Raw genomic sequence first — 17289 nt, 5'->3', positions numbered from 1 at the left:
TGCCGAGAGTCAAAATAGGAGTAAATGCATGTAGTCATATAAAGAGCCGTGTCTAATGGAAAACAGCACGGATATAATCAAGGTACATCAGATGATTTACTCCTATTTTGCTATTACATAATACGTGGACACAATATCCATACCTGGCATGTTTGACTGATCAGACGTCCTTTTTTACTGTGTGACTCATCCCCTATTTCCATTTTTATCTGTCTCATGTTTTTATTCCAATAAAGAATCATTTGTATTTTTCTCTACATTTGTGCTGTAGTCGATCATATTTTCTTGGGTTGGTTTTCTGTCAATTTCTGATCGACGCACCAAGTATATCTTGGTTACTTCGTAGGATTCAATATATAGTGCATCTATTATGGCCAGTAATGTTGTCTCATAGTTCATTTTGTTGATACTTTCTAGCACTATTTTCCATTGCATCCTATGTGTTGGTATTTTATCGGTCTTGTAGTTATATAATCAATATGGGCTTAAAGTGCATACTCTTAGCATTAATTTGACGGTATTCACGTCCTAATTTGAGGAAGGGTTTAGGAACTACAGCTGTTTAATATGTAGCTGCCTCTTTTTCAAGGGACCAAAAGGTAATTGGACAATGATCTCAAAAGCTATTTAATGGGCTGCATGGGCTATTCCCTCATTAATCCATCATCAATTAAGCAGGTAAAAGGTCTGGAGTTGATTCCAGGTGTGGCAATTGCATTTGGAAGCTGTTGCTCTTAACCCACAACATTAGGTCAAAGGAGCTCTCAATGCAAGTGAAACAGACCATCGTTAGGCTGAAAAAAACATGAAGAAATCCATCAGAGAGATTGCACAAATGTTAGCAGTGGCCAAATCAACAGTTTGGTACATTCTTGAAGAAAAAGAGTGCACTGGTGATCTCGTGAACTCCAAAAGGAATGGACGTCCACAGAAGACAACAGTGGTGTATGATCGCAGAATCCTTTCCATGGTGAAGAAAAACCCCTTCACGACATCTACCCAAGTGAAGAACGCTCTCCTGGATTTAGGTGTATAAGGATCTAAATCTACCATAAAGAGAAGACTTCATGAGAGCAAATACAGAGGGTTCACCACAAGGTGCAAACCATTAAATCGGCCTCAAAAATAGAAAGACCAGATTAGACTTTGCCAAACAACATGTAAAGAAGCCAGCCCAGTTCTGGAACAGCATTCTTTAGACAGATGAAACGAACATCAACCTGTACCAGAATGATGGGAGGAAGAAAGTATGGAGAAGGCTTGGAACGGCTCATGATCCAAAGCACAGCACATCCTCTGTAAAACATGGTGGAGGCAGTGTGATGGCATGGGCATGCATGGCTGCCGAAGGCACTGGGTCACTAGTGTTTATTATGATGTGACTGAAGACAGAAGGAGCCGGATGAATTCTGAAGTTTTCTTGGATATACTTTCTGCTCAGCTTCAACCAAATGCAGCAAGGTTGATTGGACGTCGCTTCACAGTACAGATGGACAATGACCCAAAACATACTGCGAAAGCTACCCAGGAGTTTGTTTTTTAAGGCAAAGAAGTGGAATGTTCTACAATGGCCAAGTCAATCACAGATCTCAAGCCGATCGAGCATGCATTTCACTTGCTTAAAGAGGCTCTGTCACCAGATTATAAGTGCCCTGTCTCCTACATAATCTGATTGGTGCTGTAATGTAGATAACAATAGTGGTTTTTTATTTTTAAAAACGATCATTTTTAGCAAGAGCGGCAAGGCCTCCTGTGGACAGACAGATTTATCATTAGGCACGGAGCGCCAAAAGTGCCGGGGATTGTGTGCTCTGTGACGCACCTCTCTCTCCACTAAGGTCAGGAAGCAGGTAAATTTGATTTTATGATTCTTTATCAAAAGAGAATCGTGAGCGGCGTTAGTGGTGAATTAATCAAATTTGATTAATCGCCCAATGTATTTGAAAGGTTCTGTGGTAGAGAAATCAACAACTATGGAGCGGGCTCAGAGGTATGCTACAGCCAAAATGACGGAGGAGGCACCCTAACAGCTTAGATGCAGTGGTTGCTATTGACTGCGACATCTAAGGCCCTGTTAAAATTGCGGAAATTTTGCAGTGGAATCCATAGAAAAATTCCACTTCCCATTAATTTCAATGAGAGTCGGATTCCACCCAAACCTCCCACTGAAGTCAAGGGGAGGAGGAATCTTCCTGCCGACGGCAGGAATAATTCCGCGGACAGTTTGCGGCGGAACCCACAACGCAAAATTCGCAGTGTGAACAGGACCCAAGTGGTAAATGGGAGTTTTATCTAGGCCATCGCTGCAAGTTTTGGGGTTTTGAATTGCAAATAACTGCAATCCCCCCTGCCATATATTTATTGTGTCAATTCGTGGATCCAAAAAAGCCGCCACATTGACTCTCTCCACTGTAGTCTATGGGCTTTACTTAAACAGTTGAACACTGCCACTGCTTGCTCAGATCTAACCATAGCTCCCATTGACTTCAATGTAAAGAGCCAAACGCAACCATAGCCATCTTTCCATTGGTCGATGCAACAAGCAAGCATAGAATATCTGTGATTCTTTTTTATTTTTGGATTAGTGTTTTTTTTGTTCAAAAAATGAAAAACCTTACATGAGTTACTTTTGACATTACTTACAATATTAACATGATGCCATCTTGTGGCAGAAGCATTCAATTGACTTGTAGAAAATTTTCTGGCTTGAGGTTTTTTTTATGAATTATATTCAAAATTTTATCACAATCTTGCAAAAGAAAAAAAGACCAAGGGCGTTAAAGGTTGCCTTAGATTTTCCAACATACATTAAATTCCTTAACCCCTTAGTGACCAGCCCATTTTAGTCCCTAATGACCAAGCTATTTTACTCGTTTTTCTATAGTCGCATTCAAAGAGCTATAACTTTTTTATTTTTTCGTCTACATAGCTGTATGAGGACTTGTTTTTTGCAGGATTAGTTGTACTTTCTAATAGCACCATTTTTGGGTACATATAATTTTTTTTTATTAACTTTTATTAACTTTTTGGGGGGGGGGGGGAATTACCCTGAAATTCCGCCATTGTTCTATGCGTTTTTAAATTGACACAGTTCACTGTGCGACGTAAATAACATGTTACCTTTATTCTATGGGTCGGTACGATTACGGCGATACCACATATGTAGAGGTTTTTTTTATGTTTTACGACTTTTGCACAATAAAAACTCTTTTGAACTAAAATTATTTGTTTTTGCATCGTCGCTTTCCAAGACCCGTAATTTCTTTATTTTTCCATCAATGTAGTGATTTTTTTTGTGCTTGTTTTCTGCGGGACGAGACGTAGTTTTGATTGGTACTGTTTTGGGGTGCATGGGACTTATTGATTCATTTTTATTATGACTTTTTTGAAGGGCAATAGAAAAAAATTGCAATTTCGCCATTGTTTTTTGCGTTTTTTTTTACGGTGTTCATCTTGCGGTTTAAATTACATATTAACTTTATTAATGGAGTCATTACGGTCGCGGCGATACCATATATGTGTACTTTTATTTATTTTTTACACTTTTACTAAATAAAACCACTTTTTATGGAAAAAAATGGATTTAATTTTTTACTGTAACTTTTATTATTAATCTTTATTTCACATTTATTATTTATTTCACTAGTCCCACTAGGGGACTTTACTGTGCGATCTTCAGATCGCTGCTATAATGCTTTGGTATACTTAGTTTACCAGAGCACTATTGCCTGTCAGTGTAAATCTGACAGGCAATCTGTTAGGACGTGCCTCCGGCGCGTCCTAACAGGCATATGTCCAGGGCAGACCTGGGGGCTTTTATCAAGCCCCCGGCTGCCATGACAACCCATCAGAGAGCCGCAATTGCATTCGCGGGCCGCCGATGGGTGACAGAGGTTAAATGCCGTGGTCGCTATTGACGGCGGCATTTAACGGGTTAAACGGCCGCGATCGAAGTAAACATCGATCGCGGGCGTTGGAGCAGGAGCTCAGCTGTCATCAGACAGCTGAGCCCCGACTCCAGCCTGCACGGGAGACCCGTGCAGGACTTAGACTAGGCTCACGTGAAAAGGCGTCAGCCTAGCCTAAGGCCCCTTAGTGACTCACGTGAAAAGGCGTATTGGTGGTCACTAAGGGGTTAAAGTGTAACTGTAATTTTATAAAAACAAAAACCTTTTGATATGTTATAGAGACATATCAGGGGTTTTGATCATTGGGGGTCCGGGTGCGGAGACCTTCACCATTGCTGAAACAAAGAGCACTGATCAGAGCCGAAGGTGCTGGGCGCTCAGGTGAGCGTGTCTGCCCCTTCCCGTCAGCAAAGGTGAAGGTCTTCGCATCCAAACCAATCAAAACTTCTGAAATGTGTCTATGACATATCAAAAGTTTTTTTTTGAAACTATAGTTAGTCTTACACATCAACTCCACAAAAGTGTAAATATAGTGATGAGATCGAGGGGGGATATTTATTCCTACATCAACATTTGCTGGGTTTTAAAAGGTGACTATCCGGTAGGATGAACAATTTACAAGATGTGCAGGTGCCATCTAGTGGGAGCTAAAAAAAAAATTGCACTTTGAATAAACTGCAGACTGAAAATGTAATAATAACGTTCCAGAGAAGAAATAGGCTGCAATTCTACAATGAATTGTAAGAAATTTATTATTCGGCTTTTATTTTTTGACCATGAATGAATATGTTTTTAAATTTTATTTTTGGTCCACATAATAAAGTTTGGATACACCAGCTCGGTTGGTCATACAGAGACTGATAAGTACCCCAAGGCCCTCTCCAGTGTTTTTTTCGCGCAGATTTTGACACGGAAACTACGTCTGAATTAGCCCCAATAAATGCCCAAAATGGCCTCCCATTGATTTCAATTAGTTTTTTTTCCCCGCTCTCGGGAAAAGAAAGGGACATGCTCTTTCTTCCCGCGGTTTAGTCTGTGACTTCCCATTGAAATCAATGGGAGGCAGAGAGAAAGCAAAAAAACGCCGTAAAAAAACGCAGCAAGAAACTGCAGGCAAGTGAAAATCTGCCTCAAAAATCCTGAAGGAGCCTTATAGGAAAAAAAAAAAAAAACGGACAAACATTTTTTTTAAATAGTGTATTAAATGTGCAGTTTCCATTTCCTTCTCCAAAATTGAAATTGAATCCTAAAGAGAGGATACATATTATGCATATAGCACTAATGAAAAAGGAATGTTTAAAGGAGTTGTCCCATCTGGATAAACCCCCTCTTTAATAGAAGACCAGCTGGCAGAAGAAATGCGATATTACATGGTCCCCCCCCCCATTAGTACTCCAGAGAAGGAGCAACTGATGGCAGCGGTTCTCTGGTTAATAGAACAGGGGTTACCGTGCCTGGGCATTCTCTAAGCACCGTGACCCTGTAGCTCTTGAGCCCCATAGAAGCAGCTTGACCTGCCGCCATTGGAAATACTCCACTGTCATCCGCGGAATGCTGGCAAAGAAAAATTTCACTAATTTCCTCACCTCTAGTGGTTACTGTGTTGTATATTTCCCCCCTAGATACAATTGTAAAAAATCAAGGCTTGATCTACCTTCCACCCGTGGTTGTCTTTGTGTTTTGATCTATTTATTTATCTACTTTAGGAATTGGTCTTTTCCAACTGGTAGAACATTAAAATAAAACGAACAGATTCAATGCTCAGAATGTAACTAACGTCCACTGTCGCAGACCCCTATCATTCAGCAGACGTCTTCCTCCACAGAGATGCCAGCACATGCGGCCATCCTGTCCCGCAGTGACCACTAGGGTGCGCGCTCGATCTCATTCCCAGCCGTAATGAGCCAGAGCACACACGTTTTAGATTGACTCATTGCTCCCATCATCACCCTGGACTATAAGGGCCCTACCCCTTCCTTCATTGCCTGAGCTTTGTTTGCATTACCCGTGTTAGTCTTTGTAAATGGTCCCTCAGTGTCTTCCAGTTCCCAGTGTACCTGTACCTGGTACCTGTATCTCGTGCTACCTTGTTCCTGTGCCCTAAAGAGTTGGAGTCGTGTTGTAACACCGATCTGCCTGGTGTCTGCTGCCAAGGTCCCATCTGAGCCTAGTCATCGCTACTGTCTGAACCACCACAGGTACCTTTGCTTGAACTATACTTTACTTGGTACTCTGTATTGGCCAGCTGCTATACCGCTACGGCGGTACGGCCTAGTGGGTCCATATATCGTGAAAGTAGGACATAGGGCTACATGATAAAAATCCATCAATGGACAGTCTGATGGACGTTTGGTGTATGCCAGAACACTACCTACCAGAATGCAGTGTCTACTATAACATTTGGGGGAGGAGGGTTAATGTTTTTCAGAGTTTGGGGTAGGCCCCTTATTTCGAGTGAATGGTAATGTTAAAGCTTCAGGATACGAAGACATTTTACACAATTGTATGCTTCCTTCTTTGTGGGAACAGTTTGGGGAAGATCCTTTCCTGTTCAAGAATGACTGTACCCCAGTACACTAAGCAAGGTCCATAAAGGGATGGTTTTAGACCTGCCTTCCAATTCATCAGAAAGCTGTTCGATGGTGTTGAACACCGATTCGGAAGCCAAACCTCCTAGTCCAACATCAGTGTCTGACCTCACAAATAATCTTGTCGCTGAATGAACACATATTCCTACAGACACACTCCAAAATCTTGTGGAAAGTCTTCACAGAAGAAGGAAGGCTGTAATAGACACAAAACGGGCCCCAACTCAATATTAACACCCATGGATTTGGAATGGGTTTACTACAAGCTCATATACACTAGGTGTCATGGGTAGGTGTCCACATACTTTGGCCAGATAGTGTATGTAAACGAAGACTGGAGCTGACAGACTGAGAAACCTTGGACCCAGTAGAAGAAGCGATTCTAAAGGCTCATCCTTCATCTATACACAACATACGCACATCTACATTTAATTGCATGGTAAACTTTGTTGTTAACAGTACACACACAGGACATAAGGTCAAATAGGTTATTTGTGAATCGTCCCATAAGAAATAGAAACTAGTTGTAAGTGATTGGAGCCAAAGTCAGCTATAAATGGGGTTATATACAGCTAGACATTTAAAGCCCATTATTGTGTCAGAGTCTGGGCCCATCACTGGTGGGCCAGTTCGATTCTGTCACAGTCCCCGTAGTCATGATCCCGAATATCAGAGCTCAGGACTGAGGTGCTCTCTACAATAAATATAATTTTATTATATAGAATCTGGTATAAGCCACAAAGCATGATCCAGTCACTAATAAAATCTATACTATAGAAATTGGTAGCACTCTGTAAACTATTCTATCTTCAGCCATACAATGGTAGACAAAGGTTCTACCTACAGAGCCAAGGCGTTGCATGTGTGAACAAAGAATTCCCCTCGTTCATATAATTTACGGTGCTACCAATTTCTAAAGTATTGCCCCTTCCTATTGAGTATTCACAACCCCCCCCCCCCACCAGGATTTTATAAGAGATCTCTCCATTTCTTCTTATTTTCTAACGTGAACTGTAGTTAGCGATGTATAACAATGTGAAATCTTTCGACCAAATATCTTCTGTAAAGTTACGATGAAAAAAACCAGTGAGAATGTTTGACTTTGTTGTATTGTTGATCATTTATACATTTTAATAAATAACGGGAAATAAAAAAACAAATCAAATGGTAGAAAGTGATCTGCATTCTGGTAAAGGAAAACATATTGGAAATCATCTGTAACACTATGACCAGCAAACTGAAAAGCAGATTCCGTTTATACACAGGTTGCACATAAATTTCGGAAATGTCACAAGTTTAACCAACTTTATTAAAATCGATTGATACAAAGTAGCTACTAAACTTGACAACGCAAGTATCTAGAATGTAATCTCACTTTAACCGGCTTGAACTTGAATAAAAGTTAACTTAAAAGCACAGTGAAGTATTATGAGGATTTCCCACTGTGTGATCAATTAAAAAAGTACCCAAATAAAACGAGAAATGTCTATAATGCAATAACAAAGGGTCTTGTCTTCATTGTAGTTATCTCAACTCAAATAATTCACTTTAAAAGAGGTTGTCCAGGATCAAGTCTTTATTTTTTTGTAAACATTGCCACTTTTGTCTATGGCTGTGTGTGGTATTGCAGCTCAGGCACAATTTAAGTGAATGAGGCTGAAGTGCAATACCAGGTACAGCCTATGGACAAGAGTGGCGCTATTTCTGAAAAAAGTAGACTAAAGCGGACAGCCCCTTTATAGTTTTTCAGGCACACTTATTTATAAACTATAGATTTACAGGCATAAAATAATGTGTCATTTGGTAAAACAAATTAAAAAACTGCATTATAGCCCGTCCCTGACCAAAGTCTTGAAAAACAATATTTAAAATATAAAACTCAAACTTTGGAAAGTAGAAACATTTACATCTTAGCACAGGTTTTGTGCTTATGGTCACATTATATTCTTTTATATACAGATACTGTGATTTCCAAACAGAAAAGAAAAAGCGGATTTTGTACTATGGAAAAGCGGAAAGGTCAGCCTTTGTGCTTATTGGATTACTTGGCAAATGTGACATTATGAAAATAGAATATATATCACACACCATATTTTTGGGGACTATAGGTCGCACCTGATGAGAAGACGCACCCAAATTTAGAAAGAAGAAGACAAGGAAAAATCATATTTGACACAATATATATTTGCATAACTAATGGTATATCTTCTAAGTGACGGGGTGACAGGGGGTGGTGGGGCAGCATACAGGTAAAATCCAGAACCTGAAAGCTGCTCTCCAGCGGTCAGTCTTCCTGTGTCACAATATATAGAGGGGGGACTGAGATGCGTGAATACCCAGAAGACAGTGGAGCTGCTGTCAACCGTCCCAACATCTCTCTGTCATCTGCAGCTAGAGTATCACAACATGTGCTGAAAAGACCCTTTGTTTACTAGCAGAAATTGTGCATTGTGACACCCAACACTAGCTGCAGGCTAAGGCTGTGTTCACATCACCGTCTGTGTTCCGTTGAGGGGTTCCGTCTGAGGTGTCCGTCGGGTTAACCCCTCAGCGGAAAGCAAACTGAAACCTCAGCTTCCGTTTTGCTCACCATTGAACTCATTGGTGACGGAAACCTAGCGAGTGGTTTCAGTCTGTCACCGTTGTGACAGGGTTCCGTCGTTTTGACAGAATCAATAGCGCAGTCGACTGCGCTATTGGTTCCGTCAAGAACAACGGAACCCTGTCCCAACTGTAACAGACGGAAACCATTATCTAGGTTTCCGTCACCAATGAGTTCAATGGTGAGCGAAACGGAAGCTTAGGTTTGTGTTTCCGTTGAGTGGTTAACCCGACAGAACCCCTCAACGGAAGGGCAGCGGTGAGGTGAACAGGCCCTAACAAAGGGTCTTTTGTGCACTTTTATACTTCGTGTGACTACCTGCAGGTGACAAATACACAATGGGAAGGTGGACAGCAACTCCACCCTGTACGCTCTTATGTATGATGATCAGCTGTGACATAGGGCTTCACTTGGTCTATAGGATGGAGGCGCTTTTTGACCATGTTTTATAATACCAAACAATGCATTTTATAGTCCAAAAAACAAGTGTGGAGATAAAGAGATATATATATATATCTCTTTATCACAATAATCATTCTATTTTCATGCTAATAATGCCAATAACATTTCCCAAGCTTAGACAAGTAGCTGTTATACATGATGTGCGGTTGGCACTGAACTTTCCTAGATGAAAGCTATTTATAATATCCAAGTACACAATGTACCAAGGAAAAGGCCCTTAAGCTCTGCAAAGCTTTTATCTACCGGTCCAACTACTGTTGCAAAATGTGCACTCGCTCCTTTATTGCGCCTCTTCCGACTTACAGATTTGAATCAGAACTGAAGGGGGCGGCAGATAAGCCAAGAATATATTTTACACGTAGAAAACTGATGATTTGCATATTACACTAAACCGTTTATACCCGGGTTGAAATGCATTCCCTTTCAGCACCTAATTAGTACAAGTTAATCAACGTCAAATCTACTAATGAAGCTATAGCAGCGGATCTTGTTGCAGCTGTGTAACGTCCTAAAGCAGTCCAAATATCCAAGTGGTCTGTGGCCATTGTGTATTGTTCACCAGCAGCTGCAGAGTCGACCTTGCGCTATGGTTGGCGGTCAAGCCAATATCACACACTCTAGTACTAAAGGACTCTGGGTACTGGAATGTACACAATATTTCGGTTATAAGAAATCACTGATATTGTGGAGTGTCTCCGAGAAATAGAAAGGTCAATGGCTTCTTCTTCTTCTTTTGATCATATAAGCATGTCTAACAGAGGTATCTCCTGTTTGTACTGAGGCTTCGGCCTGTGGCGGATTCCCATGGCTATCCATTTTAACAGCACAATCCCAACTTATTTTGTTCAGCTTTCTATAAGTGTAAAACAGAAAATAGATGGTTATTTATGAAAATAATAAAACAGATGCGCAACAAAATTTTAAACCAACAAAATATGCCTCTCTGCCAGAGAGATTAAGAAAATATAATAAAATTTCGGATACTATTGGGTGTGGTTTCCACAGTAGTGAGGTAAAATTCGCATTGTTCATCCTGAACCTCCTGATGCATGAACAGAATGCCTAAGCATTGAAAACGGATATACGCTACAGATTCATTGCAAAAACGTGACAAAAAAAATAAATCCATGCCATACATCTAAATGGGGTTGTTTCTGCAGGCATGGATTTCTTCAAGAATTATTCAGATGAATGGGACAATCGCAATAATGTCTACAATAAATCTGCCGTGTGTGTACATGCACTGACTCAGCAGGAGGAGGGAGGGAGTGAGGAGGTGAGATGCAACTGTATAAGGTCTCCTGAACACCACATTTAAGATGTCCATTTAGCGTGTATGATGGGAAAGCTCCTGACATTCACGTTAAACGTGTCCATCGTGCTCCAACATTGTCCTTTTGGCCTCTGTCGAGCTGGTATATATCAGTATACCTTTTTTTGTTTTGTTTTTTTCTTTTTAAAGAATGGAATAGCTCAGTAGACAAACCCCCAAAAAATTATACCGCACTGTATACATTTTTTTTTTTAACATGGAAGCCTATGGTTGATGTATACGCCTCTGTGTATGTCATATACGTCAAAGGCATCTGTTTAATGTTTAAATCATGGGCTTTTTAATAGCTTTTCATGATGTAGACCGCCTCACCCCCCCTGTAGATAGCGACACACACAGCCCCCCCTGTAGATAGCGTCACCCCCCTGTAGAGAGCATCACACGCAGCCCCCTGTAGATATTGCCACACAGACACCCCTGTAGATCGTGCCACACAGACACCCCTGTAGATCGTGCCACACAGACACCCCTGTAGATCGTGCTACACACCCCCCTGTATATAGGGCTAGACAGTACCCCTCTCCCCTTGCAAATATTGCTACACAGCCCCCTCCCCTTGTATATAGTGCTACACAGCCCCCTCCCCTTGGATATAGCGCTGCACAGCAATCCCCCCTGTATATAGCGCTACACAGCCCCCTGTCCCCTTATAGAAAACGCAACGCAGCAATTCCCCCCTGCATATAGCACTGCACAGCCCCCCTACCCTTGTAAATAGTGCTACACAGCCCACCTACCTTTGTAAATAGCGCTACACAGCCCCCCTCCTCCCCTTGTATATAGCGCTACACAGCCCCCCCTCTCCCCTTGTATATAGCGCTACACAGCCCCCTCCTCACCTTGTATATAGCGCTACACAGCCTCCCTTCCCCCTGTATATACTGCCACAGTTCCTTAAAAAAAAAAAAAAAAAAAAAAAAGATTGTACTTACCTTGCCCCATTCCCGCGACAGAGGGAGCGCTACACTGCCTTTCCGGTCGGACGCATGTGCAGTCATCACGTCGGTCTGTGTGACTCCCAGCACCTTATAGGCTGCAGGCCTAACGTGACCTGCAGAATATAGTATTCATTTGTATGTGCGCCCTGAGGACGCACATACAAGTGAATGTGGCTGAATCCGCCCGCCGCCCGTGACAATGCGCGGGCTTTAAAGTTTAGTGAGCGGGCGGATCGTGGAAGGTGCACACCTTATAGGGAACACTGGTCTGCATAGCTGTAGCTTTAAAATGGTTGCCCATTATACTTTTGATAATCTATCACCTGTTTGGGTCCAATACATGCTGGATTAAAAGAATTTTACTGTATTATGTTTCAGAAAGGTCAGGATCTGAAAGTTAATTTTAGGCATCTTACCACTTTAGAAATTTTTAAACATTTCTAAATCCTTTGGAGATACAGGGAGTGCTTTGTTCCAGTCGTCCTCAGGATAAGCTTCAAAATTCGATGTGTCGCCTTCATGGGATACTTTTGGCATTATGGGAGGCTAATGAGAAGAAGAAGAGGAAAAAATGAATTTTCCAATAATCAAAGCTGCACCAACTTTTCAGCTTACAAATCTGTATGCAGTGAGCTCCCCCTAGTGGTGACTACAGGCAGACATAATTATATAATTTAAAGAGAAACCTGTCAGCTCTCCAGACATGCCTGTTTATTAAATAATTGTATTCCCCATGAAACAACAATTTCGGAGCACTTTTTCTCAAGACCCTGCGTTATTGTATTCCTCTGTTATTGCCCCTGGAGATGTATAAATAAATTCACTACCGAGTGCTACTATTTCCTTTTCAATGGGGTGTCCCTACACAGTCTGACACTGTCCAATCTATACTGAAAGTGCCAGAATATGTAGGGAGACATCCTATTGACAATGTGAAAGGCAATACACAGCGGTAAATTTATGCATGCATTTCCAAGAGCAATAACAGAATGGCACAACGCAGATTTCTAAGAAAAGATACTACAGAATTGTTATTTCATGGGAAATACAAGTATTTACTGAGACTAGTCTGGAGTAAGGTTGCACGATGCATTGAAATATAAATACTATTTCGATGCCGTGCACCCTCAAAACGGTTCAATACCTTGTATTGTCATTAGTGCAGCGCAGGATGCATCACATCATGCTTACCGCGCGGTCACAAGTGTGTGTACGCGATCGGGAGAGGGGCAATGGTTGTAATACACAGCCCCACTCCAACGGCGGAGATCAGAGAGACCTCTCATCGCCGCTATTCCTTTGAATGCCGCGATTAAAGCGGACCGCAGCATTCAAGGGGATTATGACAAGGGGGCATACCCCTTTGATCGGATCACAGGGAATCCCTGTGACGTGATAGAGGGACATACCATATATGGGCAGAAAGCCCCGGGTCCATTGAAGGACCCCAGGGCTGTCTGACCAGATTTCTTGTTGTAAGGGCATACTTAGGTATGTCCTAACAACTGCCTGTGTAATATCAGTACACAGGCTAATGTACTGGCATATAGATATATGTACATTAAAGCTTAAAAATAGAAAAGTAAAAAAATAAAAGACAACATTTTTTACAATAAACACTAAAATGAAAGTCTCAATACATAAAAGACACACATATTTGGTACAGTCACGATGGTAATAACCTGCACAATAAAATTTATTATCCTTTATGATGTGTATGCTGTAAAAAAATAAAATAAAGACCGCTTTCTTTCACTTATTAATGTGAGGCACATAGTGTCATGAATTTTGAACCTCCATGTGCCTCCATCATGTACCTCACACATTAACCCAATGTTGTCCATTATGACCGTGAAAAACATGATGGGGTTCATTTCTATTAATGTGCGGCAGATGGAAGTTCAAAACTTATCACACCTTGTGCCTCACATCAGAAAATGGAAGAACTTTTTTTTTTTATTGTTGGCAAAGTATTGTTTTGGCATTGAGAATCGCAATATTACACGAAGTATCGGTATCTAAATCCAAATTCTAGTATGGTGACAACCCTAGTCAGGGGAGCGGAGTTCCTTTTTTAACTAGTGGGAAGAGATCTATTTAGCTTCATAAACAAGTGGAAGAATAGGCACATTCCCTTTGTACCTTTAATTTTCTCTGTGGCACAGCATCCCAGTCCATAGACCTAAACCACCTGTGACGTTTAACATCTTCTGATCCATTCTGTAAAGAATACACACAGTTGTAATCTATAGTAGTAAACACATTACTGTGATCAATACCAATTTAATGCAGACCTGTATACATTGGCACACCTTTCGTATCGATTACCACGATAAAAAAAAATACATCAACCATTAACATGTGATTTGCCCCCAGGGTGTTATTGTATTTAGTATAAAGTCTTAACATTTCCTGGATTTAATAGTTAACCTGGTGCCCATTACTGCCCAATCAATGGATTAGTTGAGGGTTGCACACACTTCTTTTACTGACCTTCATGTTACCTAGACGTCTAGTTCGGTCTACAACGAGCAATTTCTTTATCAGGTCTCTGCAATAAAATGAACAACATTAGTCACAATCCTTTTCATATGAACATTCGTGTGAATACATTACTATATACAGTTTCTGTAAGAACCAACTTTTTTCCAGTGTATTCCAATTTATAATCATATGTATGGGTACCAGCTGATCTTGCCAGGCGCTCATCTTAAGGGGAGAAGAGTATCGGTTGTGTTGGCATTTTTTGACAGATATGCCTATGTTCTCAGAATAACATACCGCAGCCGCTTACCCCTCCTCCCTTCATAGAGGTGTAAATGAGCTTAAAGAGGCTCTGTCACCAGATTTTGCAACCCCTATCTGCTATTGCAGCAGATAGGCGTTGCAATGTAGATTACAGTAACGTTTTTATTTTTAAAAAACAAGCATTTTTGGCCAAGTTATGGCCATTTTTGTATTTATGCAAATGAGGCTTGCAAAAGTACAACTGGGCGTGTTGAAAAGTAAAAGTACAACTGGGCGTGTATTATGTGCGTACATCGGGGCGTTTTTAATACTTTTACTAGCTGGGCGTTCTGATGAGAAGTATCATCCACTTCTCTTCAGAACGCCCAGCTTCTGGCAGTGCAGATCTGTGACGTCACTCACAGGTCCTGCATCGTGTCGGCACCAGAGGCTACAGTTGATTCTGCAGCAGCATCAGCGTTTGCAGGTAAGTAGCTACATCGACTTACCTGCTAACGCCGATGCTGCTGCAGAATCAACTGAAGCCTCTGGTGCCGATGTGTCCTCGCTCGTCCGACACGATGCAGGACCTGTGAGTGACGACACAGAGTGATCTCTCGAGAACACGGCTGTGTCTGCACTGCCAGAAGCTGGGCGTTCTGAAGAGAAGTGGATGATACTTCTCGTCAGAAAGCCCAGCTAGTAAAAGTAGTAAACACGCCCCGATGTACGCACATAATACACGCCCACTTGGACTTTTACTTTTCAACACGCCCACTTGGACTTTTGCAAGCCTCATTTGCATAAATACAAAAATGGTCATAACTTGGCCAAAAATGCTCGTTTTTTAAAAATAAAAACGTTACTCTTATCTACATTGCAGCGCCTATCTGCTGCAATAGCAGATAGGGGTTGCAAGATCTGGTGACAGAGCCTCTTTAACATGAACGTCAATGGGAGGATGATATATAATACTACATTCCGAAAAACATTTGTTTTTTCGGACGGTTATCTGGTATCTTTGAGATTATATATATATATATATATTTTTTATGTTCTTGCACCTGCATACACGTTTTGTATAATTTGTTGGAATGTGCTGTTCAAACTTTTGTTGTGTTTATGGGATTCATATATGTGGGGTTAGTGACTGCCTCCATGCTTGATCTTGCACTCCTCCCATTCTGCCCTGGGTGGTTCCTACCATCCCCAGATATATATGTAGGCTTAGTCCCAGTTCTGTGTGTATGTGCAGAGTAGGTCCCCACCTTACAGAGGTCGCATTGTCGTGGCAGGTGGGCAAACACTTTTTGATCAAAATGTGCACTAAGAACCTCCCTATTATAAGTAGATTTAGCATGTAATGCATATTTATTTATATTTAGTGGCTTAGGTAGCATTAGTGTTCGCAGTGTGCGGTCGCCATTTCTTTTTCTGCTATATATATATATATATATATATATATATATATATATATATATATATATATATATATATACATACACACACACACATACATGACACATACACACACAGATGTAGCTGTCTTTAACTTGATCTATATATTTGTATATAGTTATGATACAATACTATAGAGACAGGTCATGTTATAATGTCAGCCGGTTAATACATTATTAATGGGACTTTTGTCAGAATAAAAAAAAATTTCATATTATATTTGTTCTATTTCTCTAGCTTAGGTACAATGTACCTGCTATGTATACTGTATTACACTGATGAGAGTTTACAAAGACAGTATTCTGCATCAATACGGGGAGTAGTGATCTCCACCATCTATCGGGTGGGACTCCACAGATCTGTATAGGGTACTGCACTAGATGCTTCGGATACAAATAAATATGGAGTTCAAGCAGGTCACATATGAACATTAAAAATCAATAATTTAGATAAAAGGTTCACAGATATAAGCAGAAATGTATTTTGCATAAGATTTTGGTGAAAGTTTTATTATGTTATGTATTATGTTATTCACCTGCAGAAATGTGCATTTCGATACAGAGACTGTTTGTGCTAATTTTGTCCTCTGGGGCCGTGTAGAACATAGCAATCTGTTCTGCACAGGTGTAATCTTATACTGTGCATTTTTTCAGGTGGATATTAATAGAATTGCTCTATTTTAATCTAACAACATCTGTGTTAGGCCATGGCTACAGTGTAAATGAGCATTCATCCACATACAGCCTGTATCCATCTGTTTTACTCTATAGGCCAGATTTCTAGCGGAGGTTCAGAGGGGACACCTTCTCAGCCACCTGCAGACAATGTCGTGCACTGCTGCCCCATGAGCTCTCCCTGATGGTATGGTAGGGCCCAGGGACGTAGACACCCCCACCCTTATTGAGGGTGAGAAAATTACAAATCAGTTATTCAGTTAATGTTCACCGTATGCTCATAAAAGATCTTTATAGGGAGAGCTTTGTTAATACTGATGTTGGTACATCATTATTAAGAAAGCTCCCCCTAAGAAGAGCTTTTTTATGAACTTACGGGACAATGAGCGTTGTACCTGGATTTCTAAACATGGTGCATGCCCTGTTGACGAATCTGGCTTGGGCTAAAAATGCCAGGTCAGCCGATTTCCAATACATTTCTAAGTAGAAAAGTGGAGTAATTTTTAAAGGGTAACTAAACTTTTAGAAAACTTCTGACATGTCATAGTAAGTCAGAAGTTTTGATCGGTGGGGGTCCGAGGGTGAGACCCACAATCGAT

The 17289-nt window shown here is 40.9% G+C and overlaps 1 protein-coding gene across 1 annotated transcript in view; it reads right to left on the bottom strand.

Moving 5' to 3' along the window:
• Positions 1 to 7773: 7773 nt before the first annotated feature.
• PRKX (protein kinase cAMP-dependent X-linked catalytic subunit) overlaps positions 7774 to 17289 on the bottom strand; it is a 111687-nt gene continuing 102171 nt past the window's right edge. Inside the window, exons 6-9 of the mRNA XM_075853984.1 lie at positions 14325 to 14382; positions 13974 to 14051; positions 12248 to 12377; positions 7774 to 10413 (exon numbers count right to left, since the gene is read on the bottom strand). Of these exons, the coding sequence (XP_075710099.1) occupies positions 12252 to 12377; positions 13974 to 14051; positions 14325 to 14382 (262 nt within the window). The 3' untranslated portion in view covers positions 7774 to 10413; positions 12248 to 12251. The remainder of the gene's footprint in view (positions 10414 to 12247; positions 12378 to 13973; positions 14052 to 14324; positions 14383 to 17289) is intronic.

This window comes from Rhinoderma darwinii, chromosome 2 (genome assembly GCF_050947455.1).
Source record: "Rhinoderma darwinii isolate aRhiDar2 chromosome 2, aRhiDar2.hap1, whole genome shotgun sequence".
Classification (NCBI taxonomy): Eukaryota; Metazoa; Chordata; class Amphibia; order Anura; family Rhinodermatidae; genus Rhinoderma; species Rhinoderma darwinii.
The sequence above is the reverse complement of the archived record's forward strand: the minus strand, read 5'-3'. Positions and strand labels throughout refer to the sequence as shown.